Source organism: Notechis scutatus, chromosome 5 (genome assembly GCF_049901735.1).
Source record: "Notechis scutatus isolate UNSWTSFEM ecotype Mainland chromosome 5, rNotScu1.2, whole genome shotgun sequence".
Taxonomy (NCBI): Eukaryota; Metazoa; Chordata; class Lepidosauria; order Squamata; family Elapidae; genus Notechis; species Notechis scutatus.
The window spans coordinates 112,795,555-112,814,481 of NC_142013.1; the positions used below are offsets into that span (position 1 = coordinate 112,795,555).

Below are 18,927 nucleotides of genomic sequence, written 5' to 3' on the forward strand. Positions count from 1 at the left end.
GAAGACTTTCTCTGAGGTGAAGAAGCTTCCTGGATGAGAAGCAAAACGTCTTCAAAAGAAAATACCAGAAAGTTCAGTTGCCTCCTGAAAAAAGCACCTTTGGGACAACCATGACCTGGAGCACTGAGAAGCTCCACAGAAATTCGCATCCATGGTTTCTTGTGCTGCCTTCATGTGCATTTTTGCAAAGGTGCAATTATACAGAACTAGCTCAATACCCATGTTTTGCTACGAAACTATGTGGCCCGGGCTTAGTTTTTGGGGAGGAAAATAAGGGGGGGGGATTGTGCCTCTGCCTACCAGCATCCATGGGTATTCACCTGGCTAGCGTCCTATCAGTGTGTGAGAGTTGAGGGCTGTTTGGAAACTGAAACAGTATTTGCTGGGTAAGCAAGGAGACAGCAAGGAGCCTGGGCGTGGCTTAACTCAACTGTTCTGTACTCAAGCTGCTTGGTGCTCTGAGACTAAAACTGAAACTCCTCTGCTTGTGTTTTGCCTTTGGAAGAGATTTCTTTTCAGGTGGGGAGTGGGAATAAAACTCCTTAGAATCAGAGCGTGTTAATAATAATAATATAGGAAATACTAATGCTCCGGTGGTCATTTTGAAAAATCCTTTCTTAGTGAGCCCCTAGAAGCCAAGAGGGACATACGGGCCAAATTTCAAGTTTGTAGGCTTTATGGTTCTGGAGATTTTGTGATGATGCGTGAGTGGCATTTCGCTTTTATATAGAGAGATTGAAATCCACTGTGGAGACTGGTAAATATTTGTTAACGGGCATTTTTTGACAGTCTAGTCTTTAAATTATTTTACCCTTTTATCATAAAGTGCAATTTTGGTTGTTTTATCATGAATTTATCGTTGTTGTCAGCTGTCCACAGTCACTTAGGTGAGAAGGGCGGTGCAGAAATTTCATAAGTAAAATAAATGATAAAGTGGGTGTTGTAATTTCCAGGATATCTGCTGGGATGTTATTATTTAAAATGTTGTCAGAGGACACACGAACTTGGGCGTTATTGCTTCCCTGAGAAATTACATTAATAATCTATTATGGGGTGCTGAAGGGTTAAACCTCAATGCTGTTATTTGCAAGCAATGCAATCCATGATGCATAGAATATTCAATTTTTTTATTCAATACAAGTTTCTCCATACATTAAACCTGCCCTTTTTAGCAATAGCTCCAATCTAGATATTCAGGTTGTTCTGAAAAAACTATTTTAAGGTTAGAAATAGATACTGTATACAGCTTAATTCTGTATTATTGCAGCAATGTACGCATTTATTCCGGGTAAGAGAAAGAATGAGAAGAAGGCCAGGAGTAAAACAAGTATGTTTTCAAGCCTCTCTCTGTGTGTGTGTGTGTGTGTGTGTGTGTGTGTGTGGTGTGCTGTGCGTGTAAATTTTCATTTATGGTGGAAATAGTAACTTCATACATTCTGGACTTGTTAGCTGTACTTACTGAGATAGGATATACAGATAGCTGATGTACAGTTCTGCAAGATATTTTAGCTCCTGGGAGTTAAGAAATAGTTGAGCCCTTTTTGATCCTATTAAACATGATGCTAAATTATTTAATATATGCAAAGTAGATTGGAGATGAATGTAGCAAATGCTTAATTTATTTACCAAACCATTACTGCCAGCTCCCAAGACTTATGGCTTATGTTTAAATTCTCACACCTGATTTTTAGCTTGGCTTGATTTTAAACAACAAAAGTATAACTTAAGGGCCTTTTTGGCGGGGCCAAAATAATAAAGATTTATGTATCTTAAATCTGATTCCTTCTTGCACAGGGTATTTTATTACAGGTCTGCGATAACTTATGAATGCCTACCACAATATCAGATTTCAGACTGAGAAAGACAAACATACCAGGATGTTGTATTTGATTTATTTTCATGATAAACCAATTAAAATACAAAAAAGAGGAAACAGCTTCAAAGAGGTCCGTCCCACAATTTAATTTTTTTTTCCTTTTAAATACAAATTTACTCCCCAATACATGGATACGTAAAACTTTAGAACTCTAAACATAATGATCTTATCTGTATCTATAAAATATTGCTCTATGGAAATATCTTTTTTTTATGAAAAAAATCTTTTTGAGAAATTAAATTACATATTTACAATAGAAAAGGTATTTTGTAGAAATATTTTAATCTCAAAATACTCGGGTTAAGTCCCATATAACTTCTATTTTTTATTTCCTTATAAAAATAATTGCAAAAAAAAAACACAAAAACCAGCACATTTCTTTATGCCTCAAAAGGTTTTAAGTGGTCTGAAAAACAATTGCACCTGTAGTGACAGCTCCCGTTTTTGGTGAGCCACTTTATATATTGTCCTTATTAGAATAGAAAATATATAGTAAATAGAATGCATAAGTGGTGGTAAATATCTTATTGATAGAAGGGAAATGCTTTTCTTTGCAAAATGATTTCTCAACGGGGCAAAAGGCAACTGAACGAACAAAGATCCAATCGCCCGCTGCTTTATATATCCATATAAAACAAAATATATTCTAAGGACATTGAGTAAAAAGATCTTTGGAATTTACCTTTTTTGTAAAAAAGAGCCAAATAATGGCATGAAAAAAAAAACCTCCTGAAATTAACTATTGCTTGAAAGCACTGATTACATTATTATGCAAGACAAGACAAACAATACAGGAAGTCTAAGAAATTTAGAATTTTTGGACAGTGATCAAAAAAGAGAGAGAAAGAGAGAGAAAAGAAAAGATTAACTGCATGTTCCTTCATGCTTGCCTTTTTTTTTTTAAACACATCATAGTTTATATGGCAGAGGAAAGGACAAAGCTGGAAATCAACTCTACAGCGTTACTTCTAAAATATAATTCGAGAAATTTAAAAATTAAAAAATAAAAAAGGTAGCTTTATAATGCCTGGCTTTGGAATCAAAAGTTATATACACCATTGGTGGGAGGCGTTTTTTTTTTTTCCCCATCACATTCAGGAAAAAGAGCAAAAAAAATTTTTTCCAAGTTTCTTCTTGTTTACTCGTAAGGGCTCGGCGGCGCGAAGTGTTCGCTTTCCTGTTTGATGTGATGTACCGCAGGCGGGAAGCCGTTGGAAGTGGAGACCATGACGACGAACGGCTGTTGGTGGAAACTAGGCTCCGAGGGTTGGTCGTCTTCCCCCCCTGCGGAATTGTCGGCTTCCAATTTAACCGTCCCTTGCATCACGGCGGCTTTGGTTTCCGGCGCCTTGATCACTGACGTGATCACGGCGTTGGAGGAGGACGAGGGCTGAGCGGCGGCCGCGTGGGAACTGCCGGGCGTAAAAGTTACTACGGAGGTGGCGGTGCTGAAAGACGGGGAGGAGGAGGAGGAGGAGGAGGCCACATTCATCGTCCCGTTGCAAATGGTCTGGACGTTGCTGGTGAGGACTTGGTGGACCTGAGCCGGGCTGAAAACGATGGACGACGGAGGGGAGACCGGCTTGGAGGACTGCAGCACCACGTTCTCTTTAAGGACAGTCACGGGCTGCGATGATGGGATGGCTTGCAGGATGAACTTCTGGGGGGCGGCCGAAGACGTCGGATCCGCGCTGGCTATCACAGTGGTTAAAGGCACTGTCTGGAGTGTTACGGTGTGCAGTTGCTGGTTTCCGGGAGAGACCACGACGGGAACCTGGCCTGAGGCTTGGATGGTCCTATTGAAGTAAGAGAAATAATGTAGGTCAGAACTGCCTTATTTTTTTTTTAGACTTGCTCTTTGCGTTCCCTGGCTGTTGCTGTCAAGGCTCTGACAATACAACCCCATTCAAAGTCTCCTAAGTCTCTAGCTGCATCTCTCAGAGTAAAAAAAAAAAATGATTTATTGGGAGTGACCATGTCGGCATTACGTGGATGCAGCCGACTCTAAGAAACATCATTCCTTTCACCCTTGAACCTGGTCTTCCCCCCACCCCCTGGATGTATATTCTCCAATGGGACACATCCATAGCCAAGAGTCATCAATCATGCTCTCCAGTAATAATCTTGCGTGCCAACAGCTTCGGCTGCCTAGCAATTATCTGAACCATTTAAGGAATGCACTGTTTTTCCCCCACTCCCTTTCTGCTGGCAACTAAAAAGACCAAAGAAGTATTTTTTTTAGGTGATAGTCAGTCTATGAGGAGGGCAGGGACCGAGCGGGATGGGGGGAAAGCTAACGACTCATCGTACGCAGCTCCGTACCGCCCAGTCAAAGAGACTGTTCCCAAAACGTTTTCTTTGAATAGGATTGGACAATGAGGGAGACCAGCGAGGGAAAGGAACAAAGAGGGGGAAAATAACCAGGAAAGTTTTGGCACGCAAATCTCAATTCTGGGTTTGCTACGCTGTAATCCACTTGGCTTTTAGGAAAGTAAACCTTTCACTCCAAATGGAATTGAAGGTCGTTCTTACCTAAGAGACCAAGTTGGGGCAGGACTGACAGTATGAGACCTCCCTTGACTATTATGCAACACAAAATGTATTGTAATATTAATAGTTGAGGCCTGCATTAAGGTGGAACCATCTTCTTGGTTTCTCTTTAATTTCCTCCCTCTCTCCCTCCTTTCCTTCCTTCCTTCTTTTATGTTTGTTGTAGCTTTCTATTTTGGGGAGTCATGAAGCACTTCGAGACCAGGGGTGGGATGCAAATATTTTTACTACCGGTTCTGTGGGCGTGGCTAGGTGGGTGTGGCTAGGTGGGTGTGGCTAGGTGGGTGTGACTGGATGAAAATGGCTTCTTTTTTTTGCACACACACCCCCGGCGCTCCATTTTTTTGCCTCCTGGGCCTCAGGGAAGCCTGAGGGGCACTGGGGGAGGGCGCAGCACACACACCCTCGCGCCCTTTTTGCCTCCTGGGCCTCAGGGAAGCCTCCTGGGTGAAGTAAGTAGTAAGTAAGTAAGTAGTAAGTAAGAAGCAGTAAGACACTGAAGAGGATCCCAGCACAGCTGATCATCAGAACAGCTGGTCATCATGAAGGAGAAAAAAAGAAAGAAAGAAATACCGCTTCAGCTAAACAGGTAGCTGTTTTTACCACCAGTTTGCTCGAACCGGGCTGAACCAGTAGAATACCACCCCTGTTTGAGACCAATTGAGATCATGCCTCCCAGGAAAACTACATCTTCAACAAAATGGAGGTATTGACAGGAATCTCCAATTGGGTGGCCATAGACTGCTTTCAATGGTGCAAACTCTAGATCTGGCCAAAACAGAAGCACAAACTGCTCTGAAACTGTGAAAGAGAATCATGATTTATTCAAGCCGGGCCCCCAGCACAAATGAAGTCCTGTTAAAGTTTGTAAGCCTGTTGTAAAGTCAGCACTGGGAGCTACTGCACCAAAGCCAGTTGGAAGTAAATGCCTTTTCTTTTCTTTCCCCCTCCCCTTTTTCTCTACAACTTTTTCTACCCTTTTCCCTCCTTTATTTTTCCTAGCATTTGCTTTTGTGTTTTATATTGTAACCGAATTTTTTTTTAAAAATGAAAAATGTGTACCCATTTTCAATCAAGGGACATGACAGCTGCATCTCTCCGCTAGAACGGCGAAACACACTTAACCCTCCTGTAGAGTTCCAGCCACATCCTACATTTTTTCTTGCAATGATTTATCTCTTTTTCCTCTTAAGTCCTCAACTTCTTTCATTATTCCCTGAATCGGATCGGGCCATTTTTTTTTTCATTTTTTTACTGAAAAGAGAATATTTTAAAATATGTTTAAATAAGGCAAGATGGCCCCAGCTGGAACTGTAGCCAAAGTGGTGTATATACATCACTAAAGAGATTACCTAGAATGTTTTCCTCGTTGTCTCATCCATCCTTGAAGACTGCATAAAATTAGAACCAGGACTGCAGTTTTCATATATAATTTGGATTAGATCACTGAAATAAGTCAAAATCACTGGAAAGGGGGAATCAACCATGCATGGCCTACCCTCTGAATAACCCCAAATTGAACATTTGTTCTTTAGCTCTTCTGCTCTTTATTCTCAATTAGCTAGACCAAGCTAGGAGAAGAGACGTGCTACTGTAAACCCCCTTCTGCCAAAATTAGCCAAACCTAGATCTCTCTCCCATCCGACTAATTTAATTTTTGCAACAGTGGTCTACTTAATGCAAGCTCCATCCTTAAGAGGAAAGAGCATTAAAAAGAAAAAGAACGGAAAAATGAGTGTTAGAAAAATCTCTGGCTTCATTTCCTGTTGGTTTCAGCTACAGAATTATATTGTTCCCTGCTCTGTGCTCTGGGTATAAATTTATATTCCTGCGTCACACCTTGCACACTTGGGGCAAAGGTGCTTTTTTCACAACGCAATGGGACATCCTTTGTTTCTTCCTGGATGGTGTTTCGCTTCTCATCCGAGAAGCTTCTTCAGCTCTGACTGAATGGTGGGGAAGGGAAGGATTGAGACTCCTTGCAGACAGAGCTGGTCATTTGCATCCTTTTAGAGGGTCACTGAGGCCACTTGGAGGTTTATCTGTGTCCTCAGGGTCACCGGAGTGGTGCAAATGGCTGTGCAGCCTTCTTGGAAGTGCTGAAAGGACTGTGTTGGGGGCAGGAGATGGGTGATGTGGTGTCTTACCCCCTCTGTTGAAGAGAGGGCTGTTCAACTTTAACCTAGATGGCCTCTTTGACCCCTCTTTCAAGCTAGTGGTCCTCTCTGTCCAAAATGTGGACTTTCCTGTCTTCAAAAGAGCAGCCTCTTGTCTGTCACATGCAGATCAGGGATGGAGCCGCTGGGGGTTCTCAGGGATTCAGAAGAGCCCCTAGCTAAGATTCTGTGTAGTTTGGAGAACCCCCAAATCTCAATCCTGGCTGGCCCCACCCACCCCACCCCGCCCCTCCCAGGAGTCCCCACACAGCCCGTTTTGGATGCAGGTAAGTGCAGGGCTCAGGGAGGGCGAAAAACTGGCCTCCTGGAAGTTCACGAAGGCTGGAAATGGGCCCGTTTCTGACTTCCAGAGAGCCTCCGGAGCCCGGGGAGGCTGTTTTTGCTCTCTGGTGTTTTATCCACCCTGTCCAGTTGCCTTTAAAAAAAAAAAAAAACACCTTTGGGACAACCAGATCAGAGGTCCCTAAAGCCCGGTCCGTGAACCAGCACTGGGTCATGGCATGCCAGAAATCGGGCTGCAAAAACAAGCAAAGCTCCCATCCACAGGATGCAGGCAGCACGCAAAACCATGCCCACTCTGGGCTGCAGAAAAGCCTCTCTCCACGGAACCGGTCCCCAAAGGTGCCCAAAAGGTTGGAGGCCACTGATCTAGATGACCGAGAATCTCCATGGTTAAGTTGTACACAAAAGAACCCAAGCATATCTTTATGTTTTTCACAGAGAGAGACCTCATATGATGACCCAAAGGGGCGTGGCACAAAGGCAACTCAGTCAGATAATCAGTAGGAGTCCCTTTATTAGCTCCAACTTTGCCCCCAATGTCCTGGTTACCTTCTAGGCTGGAGAAAAACTCTCCCAGGAACAGCCTTTGGCTGCAGAGAATCAAGTCCAAACCATGGTCAACAAAAACTGTAACTATAAGTCCAATCAAGGCAAGATGAGGTAATTAATTCAAAAGGACAGGAGCAACAATTCCAGAGTGAAGGCACAGCAATCACTCAACATGGTTGGGAAGATGCTAGGAACACAGATAACCAAAGTCAACACAAGATAAACTCACGTTTACTCCCAGCAGACGCCGCACTCAGCTTGATCTTTTAAACTCTCATTCTCAGGTGTGCCTAATGAAGGGAATCAGGGCCCTTTCCCTCCCCCGTAAGCCATGGAACCCACGTTGCTCTCTTCTCGGTTCCTCCCTGCGTGCCCTAGGATGAAGAGGTGGTGGGCCTGGGTCTTCCTCTGAACTCCCTCTCCCTTGTCCTCTCTCTCCCCTGCACTGCCCAGCAGGACTTTGCCCTTCCCCAGGTTCTTCCACAGCCAACGAAGCCACGCTCCCACTCCCTGTGTCAGCTGTTCGTCTTCCTCCTCGGATTGGGGCATGACACCCCAAAATGTAGCAAGAAGACCCCTTTCGCATACGTGTCTTCTGTTTGTAAACCTCAAAAGGCTTTTCAGACGAGGAAAAAAAAAACCACGTAGGATACGGGAAAGCCAGGCCAAAGATCTCCCCAATGTTTTTCAAGATCCGCTTCGCTTTTTCCTTACCTGATGTTTGTAACCGAAGGATTCAGGGATTCGTCCAGCAAGTTACCGGTTACGGCCGCGTGCCCTTCCTGGATGGATTGCACCGACGGCATTAAATGGACTGTCCGATAAAGTTGGGCAGGATGAGTCGGCTGGCTGGACTGCATTGTCGTCAGCACTTCAGGGGTCAAAGAAGGCAGGGGCTGGGGCACAGTCTCCAAGGGCTGCTTCAGTTTGGCGGACTTGGCGTTGAAGGGCAATTTTAAAAGGGGGGCAGATCCACTTCCTTTGGAGCCCGAATTGGAAGAGGCCTTGGCTTTGCCCGCTTGGCTTCTGTTGGCCCCGGGGGTGGAGAGTAGAGAGGAATCCGGAGAGTCTAGGCTGGAGTTGGGATCTACGTCGTCGATATAGATGATGTCTTTTGGCATCTCCTTGAACTGGTACACCAAACGTTGGCCCTCTACTTTGGCTAAAATGCCTCTTTGGTAGTAGTATCTGTGTGAACAAGGAAAAAACCACACCAAGGGTTTAAGCCACAGGGCAAAACGAATCCACTTCAAAGGTGAATAATTTAAAAAAAAAAGTTACTTCCTAAACATTTTCTTTTAGGGCAGGGGTCCCCAACCACCGGGCCGCGGACCGGTACCGGTCCGTGGAACATTTCCTACCGGGCCGCCAGTTTGCTGGGTGCCGCCATCTTGTTTGACGAGAAAGTGCTTCCGGGTGAGCTTTTCCGGTTGGAAAGCGGCGTTTGGGTCCTGAAGGAATCCTCGCGCCTTAGTTTCATCGGGGGGGGGGGGCTTCGAACGAAACTAAGGCGCGAGGATTCTTTCAGCACCCAAGGCAAGGCGAGCCGAGCGACCGTCCCGAAGCCGTCCTGAAGCGAAGCCCATCGACAAAGGTACAAAGGAGGAGTTGAAGGTGGCGGGGAGAAGTGGGGGACGGCTGGCTGGCCGGTCGCTCGGCTCGCCTTGCCTTGTCATGCGTGCTGATGCTGGTACCGGGCCACGGATCATTTTGTGATGCCGGTACCAGGCCGCGGCACAAAAAAGGTTGGGGGCCACTGTTTTAGGGAATTTACAGAATGTGCAGCTAATTCCCAAGCATGTATTGATCGGTGAAAACGTTTGAGCAGGTTTGTCTACATCAGTGGTAGCTAACCTTTTGGGGCTCCTGTGCCAAAAATTGTGCATGCGTTTGCACGCTCGCGCTCGCATGCCAACGCTCAGAAGATAATGCGCGGCCCCCCCACGCCCCATACGCATGCACGCGTCCCCACCCACCCCCACCACCCCCTTACTTGCACTGCACCTTACAGCTGATTTTCGGCCAGTTTGAGGCCTTTTTCGGCCTCCCAGAGGCTCAAGGAAGGCTTCTGCAGGCTTTGCAGGCAGAAAACTAGCCCCGTTTCGACACTTCCGGTATTTCCAGAAAAAAAGGAAGTGACGAAACAGGGCTAGTTTTTGGCCTGCAAAGCCTGTAGAAGCCTTCCTCAAGCCTCTGGGAGGCTGAAAAAGGCCTCAAACCCGCCAAAAACCAGCTGTGAGGCGTGCGCATGCCCAGTGAGGTAAGTTTGCCTGCAGCTCACGTGCCGGCACAAATGGCTCTGCATGCCACCTGTGGCACGCGTGCCATAGGTTCGCCATCACGGGTCTACATGTTCTGAAATAGCTGAGTAGAGTCAGTGATGTTGGGTGGCTTTAAGTCTCTTCCTTCAACTAGAGAAGGTTCTTTTCTCCAGCCGAAGCTTCTATGGAGAAGGAGGAAACAGAAGGAGGAGGAGAGGAAGAAGGAGAAGAAGTGAAAGAAGGAAAAGCAGTAGAAAAAGAAGGAGAAGAAGTGGAAGAAGGAGAAGCAGCAGAAAAAGAAGAAGAAGGGGAAGAAGGAGGAGAATGGGAGGCAGAGGAGAAGGGGGTGAAGGAAAAGGCATGGAAGGAGAAGCAGCAGCAGGAGAAGGAGAAGAAGCAGAAGAAGGAAGAGAAAGAGAAGGAGAAGGATGGGAGGAGAAGGAGAAGAAGCAGAAGGAGAAGAAGCGGAAGAAGGAGAAAGAGAAGGATGGGAGGCAGAGGAGGAGGACAAGAAGCAGAAGAAGGATGGGAGGGATAGGCGAGGGAGGAGGAGATGGGGAGGAGGAGGAGGAGGAGGAGGAGGAGGAGGAGGAGGAGGAGGAGGAGGAGGAGGAGGAGCGTCTCGCTTAGCAACATGAGTTTTAGGTTCAGTTGTGTTGTGGTCATCAGTCAGGGTCTTCTTTTACTGAATAAACATTTACCTTTCCAATTTGTTCTACAATTCAATTTGTATCTGCAGCAGTACTTCTTACACACAGGTGGCACCAAGAGGTACAAATAATGTTGATGTAGAATTTGGATGAGGGAGGTCTGGCTTGGGTTAAAAGGCTTCCAAAGGCTTTAGCGTTGAAGGGAAGGGGCCCCTTTTCGAGCAATGCACCTACCTGAGCGCTCTGCCCATGGTCTCGTAGTTCATATCCGGTTTATTTTTGTGCTTTCCCCACAGCCTGGACACAGCCTTGGAATCGACCAGCTTAAAAATGCCCTTTTCTCTCTGAGTCCACTTGATGTATTTGGGACAGGTGGCTTTGTCCTGAAGCAGCGCCAGTAGGAATTCCCACAGGTAAATGGTGTTCCCTGAAAGGAAGACAACCAAAAATCAAAACTCTTTTGAGAGAACTTATGTTATGTCCTTAGTGGGATGGAAGGGGAGGATGGACAAAGAGACAGCTGTAATCTTTGCAGACTCTTGATGCCATAGAGCCGATGGTGAACCTATGGCACACATGTCGTAGGTAGCACGCAGAGCCATTTGTGCCGGCACGCGAGCTGCAGGCAAACCTACCTCACTGGGCATGCATGCGCCTCACAGCTGATTTTTGGCGGGTTTGAGGCTTTTTTCGGCCTCCCGGAGGCTTGAGGAAGGCTACTGCAGGCTGAAAACTAGCCCCGTTTCATCACTTCCTGTTTTACTGGCAATACTGGAAGTGACAAAATGGGGCTAGTTTTCGGCCTGCAGAAGCCTGCAGAAGCCTTCCTCAAGCCTCTGGGCGGCCTAAAAAGGCCTCAAACCCGCCGGAAATCAGCTGTGAGGCGCAGTGCAGGTAAGGGAGCGGCGGAGTGGGTGGGTAGGAATTGCGTGCGCATGCATGGGGGCGTGGGGGCATGTGCATTGCCTTCTGGGTGCTGGCACATGAGTGTGAGCATGCAAGCGCGCGCACAATTTTTGGCACAGGAGCCCAAAAAGGTTAGCCACCACTGCCATAGAGTCTCGCCACATAATCTCCGCCCACTGGAGTGGCACAAATGGTGATGGTAGGCCCATGCGATACCTCTGTTTCAGGAGCTGCCCTGGTTGCCAGTTTACTCCCAGTTGTGTTTCAGAGTGCTGGTAGTCACCTATTAAAACCCTCCCGTGGCTTAGGGCCTAGTGACTTGAGTGCCATCTGTCTCCCTCGGGATCTGCCTGGCCAATTGGTAGACTTAGCAGACCGGGTTCCTTCGATGAAGGGCGGGGAAGGGGCAGAAGAAGGGGAAGCGGGGGGAGGAGGAAAAGGAGAAGTAGAAAAGGAGGAAGAGAAGAAAAGGAAGAGCAGGAAAGAGAGGAAAGAAGGAGAAGGAGGGGAGGGGAGAAGGAAAAAAAGGAGGAGGAAGAGGAAGAGGAGGAAGACAAGAAAAAAGAAGGGAGGAGGAAGAGGAAGAGAACAAGGAGGAAGAAAGAGAAGGAGAAAGAGAAGAGGAGGGAAAAAAGGAGGAGGAGGCTATGAAGGAGGGAAGGGCAGCCATGGCCAAGGAATTAAACAGGGATCATTCCCCCCCACCATTCATTTATTGTGATCCCTCTGCCTCACTTCCCCTATCGAAGGCCAGAAAGCACCTGGATTCATTTGCAGTTCCTCTCCCTGGAGTGAGTATTAAATAAAGCCAGGCCGTTTCTTATCTATCCGGTGAGTGCTTGGCTCCTGCTCCACTCTTGAGTCGGACCCCAAACACTCCGTTATCTTCCGAAACTCTCTCTGGGCTTACCCTTCCCATCTTTGTTTTTCTTTTTCACAGATATATTTGGAGTCAAGCTGGGTGATTCCGGACGAGGAACCTTGGGTTTCTTCCCTGCAAAGAAAGCAGCGGTTACAGAAGAATGTCCTAAAGGGAACTAGGGAGAAAAGGAAAAAGGCATTAACCAGTCAAGTCCTTCTTTCTACCCAATGTTTAGTAAACCAGGGAAGGGAAGGGAAGGGCAGGAGGGAGGGAAGGGAAAGGAAGGGAAGGAAAGGAGGGGACGGAAGGAAAGGAAGGGGAAGGAGAGGAGGGAAGGGAGGGAGGGGAGGGGAGGGAAGGGGATGGAAGGAGAGAAGGGAAGGGAAAGAGGGAGGGAAGGGAAAGGAAGGGAAGGAGAGGAGGGGATGGAATGGAAGGGAAGGGAAGGAGGGAAGGGAAGGGAAGGAGGGGATGGAAGGGAAGGAGGGAAGGGAAAGGAAAGGAAAGGAAGGAAGGAGAGGAGGGGAGGGAAGGGGAAAAGGGGAGGGAAGGAGGGGAGGGAAGGGAGGGAAGAGAAGGGAAAGAGGGGAGGGAAGGAGGGAGGGAAGGAAGGAGAGGATGGAATGGAAGGGAAGGAGGGAAGGGAAAGGAAAGGAAAGGAAGGAGGGAGGGAAGGGAAGGAGGGAAGGGAAGGAGGGGAGAGGGAAGGAGGGAAGGGAAGGAGGGGGGAAGGGAAAGGAAAGGAAGGGAAGGAGGGAGGGAAGGGAAGGGAAGGAGGGGATGGAAGGAGGGGATGGAAGGGAAGGCGGGAAGGGAAAGGAAGGGAAGGGAAGGGGAGGGAAGGGAAGGGAAGGAGAGAAGGGAAGGGGCAGGAAGGAAGGAAAGGAAGGGCAATAGCAATAGCACTTATATACCGCTTCACAGTGTTTTTCCAACCGGTTTACAGAGTCAGCCTCTTGCCCCCAACAATCTGGATCCTCATTTTTTCCTGACCTCAGAAGGACGGAAGGCTGAGTCAACCTTGAACCGGTCAGGATCGAACTTCCTGGCAGTGGGCAGAGTCTGCCTGTAATCCTGCATTCCAACCACAGCGCCACCAGGGCTCCTAGGGGTCCTTTAACCCTTGCGTGTAAAGTACAAGAACTTCAAAGTCTTTCCTTTAGTATCCCCCTTTTCTACTATCTTCAGTACCTCTCCTCTTCTTTGGTTGTTCGGGGGTGCTGGGCGATTCCGAAAAGGCCTCCTGGATGTGATGAACCTCCACGACTTCTGGGATGCCGTCCAGGGTGACCGACACGTGAGTGACAGGAGCAGCTTCCATGTCATCCTCGGCTTCAAACCCGTGGGCTTCGGGGGAAAACGACAGAAGTAACTAAACGTTTGCAAAGATTCTACGAGAGGTTATAACAACCAAGCGGCGGGATGTTTTGTTTTTTCATGGGCCAAGTCTCCCAAAACAGAGCAATGAACGAAAATCATTGTATCCGATGGATATAAAAAAAAAGTCAAAATAAATACAGGTAGTTCTTGACTTACAGCCACAATGGAGCACGAAATTTCAGTTGTTAAGCGAGAGGGTTCTTAAGTGAGTTTTGCTGTCAGCGTTCCACCAAACCTCCATTCCAGCCAATCTCTCAGAGACAGACATCTTCTCAAAAGTTCCTTTTTTATTTGGATAGTAACTGGCACTAACTGGGGAATCCCGAATCTGAAAGTTCCGGGCTTCCTTGCAATCAGTAAAAACTACAAAATCCATCCCCGGCGCCCATCATCACATTACATGGCCCAATCACCATCCGTCCCAAGTTAAGACTTCCTCTCACTTAGGTGCAACACAACCTGACCTTGAATCAGAAAAAGAATGTTGTTATGTCTCACTAGATACACTCCAATGAATTCCTCCCCTCCCACTTTCCCAGGCTCAGATGTGGCAGCATGGAAGCATCTGAAACCAAAGCTGACATTTGCCCCCATTTTACAACTTTCTTCCCAGAATTGTTAACCAAATCATTGCAGCTGGTGAGTTAAGTTACACGGTTAAGGGATTGTGGCTTCTGTTGTGGTTCTCCGGCAGCAGATGCAGACGGCTGAGGTCTCGGAGAGCGAGGACTCCAATGAGGGGCCTGCGTGTGAGGCAGGGATGGGGGCCAGGACCATCAGAGTTGAGTGCTGCCTTCGGAGATTGTGGAGGCTGGCAGCAGAGAGGAAGAGGCCCCCCGAGGAGCCTGCGCCCAGTGTGTGTGCGCGCGCAGCGCTGCTCGAAGGAAAGAGCAGCTGCAGCAGCACGGGCGACTCGGGAGTAAGGCTGCAAGGTCATGGCCCCTCCCTTAAGGGATAAAAGCCAGCTGAGGAACCGGAGTTCTTTGCAGGAAGCAAAGAAGTTTTTGCACTCAAGCCTTGCAGACGTTTAGACTCTTTTAGTTTGTGTTTGGAGACTCTTTGTGTTTGAAATAGTTTTTGGCAACTTTATCTAGTGTTCTTGGCAGCCTTGCACAACCATGGTAAGGCTCGTTCTTATCAGAGGCAATTAGTTTGAAACAGCCTTTTAACCGGGAAGGAACAGAATTCGTAAAGAATCATTTGAAAGGTTGTGCTGTCACCTTTGTCTCGTGTTTGTTTCCTTGGAACCAGGTTTGGGTCAGAACCGCTTCCCCATGGATTTTGCTAGTGGAAAGGTCGCAAAAGAAGATCACATGACCTTGAGACACAGCAATGCTTGTAAGTATGAACCAGTTGCCAAGCGCCTGAATTTTGATCACGTGATCACGGGGCTGATACAAAGGTCTTAACTGTGAAAAACGGTCATAAGTCACCTTTTTCAGTGCCGTGGCAATTTAGAACAGTCACTAAATGAACGGTTGTAAGTCAAGGATTTCCTGTATTACGTTTATTTATGTCGTGCATATCTCATCTTTCCTTTGGGAGATCAAAGGATTCTTTTATCCTAAGAAATAGTTCTCTTGAGGGTGGATAGGGTATAGGAGACCCTGATGGGACAAAATTCCTAAGGGAACTCGACACCTGGATCATATTACCATATCTGGTGGACATGCGCAGAAGCTAAAAGATATTGGACAAAAGTACACACAAATGATAAAGCAACATATATATATTTAAAACCTGAAATATTCATTTTAAGGATGGTACCTGAGAGTTATAGCAAAGAAAAAGTAGATTTAATTATTCATGTATAAACTGCATGTCAGCTTTGGATGCCGTATTGCGATCCTATGCTCCCACGCTGCCACATCTGAGCCTGGGAAAGTGGGAGGGGGGGAATTTATTGGAGTATATCTAGTTAGACATAAAAACATTCTTTTTCTGATTCAAGGTCAGGTTGTGTTGCGCCTAAGTGAGAGGAAGTCTTGACGAATGTATCTGACTCTTGACAAATGTATCTTTTCTTTTATGTATACTGACAATCACACTTGGCCAATCAAGAATTCTAATTCTAATTTGGGACGGATGGTGATTGGGCCATGTGATGTGATGATGGGCGCAGGGATGGATTTTGTAGTTTTTACTTATTGTAAGGAAGCCCGGAACTTTCAGATTCGAGACTCCACAGTTAGTGCCAGTTAGTGTCCAAATAAAAAAAGGAACCTTTGAGAGATGTCTGTCTCAGAGATATTGGCTGGAATGGAGTTGTGCTAGAATGCTGACACTGCAGCTAGAATTGTATTTGTTCAGAATTGGAAAAGCGAAAAATTCCGGTAGAGGGAAATGTGATTAAGAAAATATTAGAATGTACAGAGAGGAATTGATTAATATTGGCAATGACAGAAAAAGAAGAAACTGAATACTGTATGGTATGGGATCTATTTTATCAATGGTTGGAAAATAAATAAGTTAAAACTGAGTAGATGAATATATAGAGAAATGAGTTGTTATAAAGATAAAATATGTAAGCGACAATGGTTTATAAAGAAAATGTGTTACTGATATTTTGGCAAGGAAAGTATGTTAATTATAATTGCTAGCACAAGATCTATCCATTCGACACACCGTTTAAATGAAAGATGGACTTGTTGTCAATATAAAATAAAAAAACTTAATAAAAAAAATTCCTAAGGGAACTCCGTGGCTAAGAAGGAACACTGAATTTAAATCTCCCTCATCGTAGTCCTACACGCAATTCTGATTTTCTAAGTCATTGTTGAAAAGTAACTTTCGTGTAACTTGTTTTTTATTCTTTGCTGCTTCAAAAAAGAGAAAATAAATTTAATTCCATGGGATACTCTGGCTGGCGTACGAAGGAAACAAAGGGCTGAACTCAAAACCTTATCATGCCCCCAATGCATAATTTCTGAAGCGACTGATGCGTGTGAATATGTGCGGATTGGAACAAAAATAAAGATAAATGAATCAGTAATAATTTAGGCATGTAATTGCAAATGCAAAGAGGGAAAGGAGTTGGGGGGGAAAAAGCGTTTTATGAACGTTAAATATTTGAACACGCTCCAGTCAATGCTATAAACATTTTCACATTTCATTAATTTAAATGGGAATCCAAGCTTAAGAAATTTAATTAATATAAATTAAGGGGGGGGGGACCCACACGCAGATGAAGAGCTTAATCTTGTTTTTCTTCCCCAGCTTTTACAACCATGGAAAAGGATATGCTTAGAAACCTGAAAAACATACCAACAAATGAATTTTCTTCCCCAGCTTTTACAAAAAGGCCATTCCAAACTTCTTCAGAGAATTTGCTTAAAAAGCAACGCTTTGTTGTTGTTCTTTTTTTCTTTCTTTCTTTCTTTTTTTTGCAACGTCTTTGCTCAACAGTTTTGCAAAACCACGCAGAATTTCTTATTTTATTTTCGGTCCTGGCTGAGGTGCTTGAGACTTACTTGATCTTTTCTCGTCCAACATTGGGCCCGGAGAATCCATATTGAGAAGCGCCTCGGCCGCTTCGATGGTTTGCATGGTCTCATCTCCATTGTGGCAGGATGCTTCCACTAACATTCAGGGAAATAGGAAGAGGCAGATAAAAGAGAGGTGAACGAATGGATTCCTCCCCAAACAGACAGATAAGAGACAATACAAGATTGATCATGGATGTCCTAGAATAGTGGTCGCCAACTGGTGATCCGTGGCCCACTGGTGGTCCGCAGAGAAATGTCACCCCCAGAGCACCCCCCAAAGCAATTAATCCAGGCTGCTCGGGAACACGAGGCTGCGCCGCCCACATGGCCCGCGGGAACCCTCTCCGCCTGCTCACTCCTTACCAGGCAAACTTGCCTGCTAAGTTGCTATTTTTTCTTTTTTTCCTCACCATCCGCTGTTCTGCTGTGCCGGGAGATTTAGATTAGCCAGAAAGCAGGAAATCGTTGCATTTCTTGCTTTCTAGCTAATCTTTAGATCTTCGACTCTGCTTTTAAGCAGAGCTGAACCTTCCTTAGGACTGAAGCTTCTATTTGTCAGTGCAGACTCAGGTAGCCGATGCCAGAAACATAGACCTCTGAATGAATCTGTGATTCTGTGAGCAAGTCAATCTGCCTGCTTGCTTTGCCTGATTTTGGGTAAAAATTGCTCTTTTTTATATAAAAATATATATCAATATTTACATAAATATTTATAATATTTACATATAAGCCATGCCCAGCCAGTCACATGACCACCAAGCCACACCCACAAATTAGGCCATGCCCACAGAACCGGTTAAGGAATTTGAATCCCACCCCTGCCTCTGTGTGTGTGTGTGTGTGTATGTGAAAGAGAGAGAGAGAGAGAGAGAGGGAGGGAGGGAGGGAGAGGTTAGATCAGATCTGTTAAGTTTTTAAGAAGAGATTGGACAACCATTTGACTGAAATGGGATAGGGTTTCCTGCCTGAGCAGGGGGTTGGACTTGAAGACCTCCAAGGTCCCTTCCAACTGTTATTCTATTCTAATTGTCAGAACCGAAGAAGCTTCTTGTCTTGTCTTTCTTTCAAAAAACACGATGGCAGCATCTTTTGAGTTTGCCTCTGTTCCACATCAGGGATCCCAGGGCACACAAAAGAGATTGTTCATGACTCCCAACCTCGTAGCTCAATTCGTGATTTTCAGACACCCCCCTTACCTTGTTCATATTATTCATACCTACTTCCATGTAACTCACTCCTGATGGTTAAATAACTTTATTTCTCTACTTGATTAACTGCATTGAGTGACCATTAGATCCTCAAAGACCAAATAATGTGGTACACTCAATTTACAGTGAGTTAATATAAAAGCTAATGCGCTGTATATAGAAATTCAAAGGTCCTTCAGTTGAATTTCCAGGTGAGGTAGTCCTCAACTTACAACCATCAATTTAGTGACCATGTGATGACCCAGGGTGGGATACAAAATAGACACAGTCACAAAAACAGGTGAAGCCCCTTTTATTCCTTCACTTTGCTTCAAAGCACCAAATATCCTTGACTGGATACAAAAAACTCCCCCACAAACAGTTATGAAAAGGAGGAAATGACGTTTAAACTAAAAATGCCTATAAAATATAAAGAGTAAAAACAACACAAACCACACTGAAGCAATTAAGGGAACAAGGCAAGATAAGGACTTGAAGATGTCTGGAATACACACTGGGAAGGATGCCAAACTCAGAGAGGAACGACAGACTAGAGATATTTCCAAGCTTTGTTTCCAGCACTGGCCCATACGCATGTCCGTCCTTTTAACCAGTCTTCACAGCTGCAGCCCATGAAGAGGATCAAGGCCCTTTCCTCCCCTGTAGACCACAACATTCATGTCTCTCCCTTATCCTCTCCTCCCTGCGTGCCCTAGGATGGAGAGGGGATGGGCCTGGGTCCTCCTCTGACTGCTCAGCCGG

The 18,927-nt window shown here is 45.7% G+C and overlaps 1 protein-coding gene across 3 annotated transcripts in view; it reads right to left on the reverse strand.

Annotated features, from left to right (window-relative positions):
* Positions 1 to 1,876: 1,876 nt before the first annotated feature.
* ELF1 (E74 like ETS transcription factor 1) overlaps positions 1,877 to 18,927 on the reverse strand; it is an 86,574-nt gene continuing 69,523 nt past the window's right edge. For all 3 annotated transcript variants that reach the window (XM_087967585.1, XM_026679365.2, XM_087967586.1), the window contains exons 4-9: positions 16,964 to 17,071; positions 13,305 to 13,460; positions 12,162 to 12,245; positions 10,580 to 10,772; positions 8,149 to 8,622; positions 1,877 to 3,672 (exon numbers count right to left, since the gene is read on the reverse strand). In XM_087967585.1, the coding sequence (XP_087823711.1) occupies positions 3,015 to 3,672; positions 8,149 to 8,622; positions 10,580 to 10,772; positions 12,162 to 12,245; positions 13,305 to 13,460; positions 16,964 to 17,071 (1,673 nt within the window). In that variant the 3' untranslated portion in view covers positions 1,877 to 3,014. The remainder of the gene's footprint in view (positions 3,673 to 8,148; positions 8,623 to 10,579; positions 10,773 to 12,161; positions 12,246 to 13,304; positions 13,461 to 16,963; positions 17,072 to 18,927) is intronic.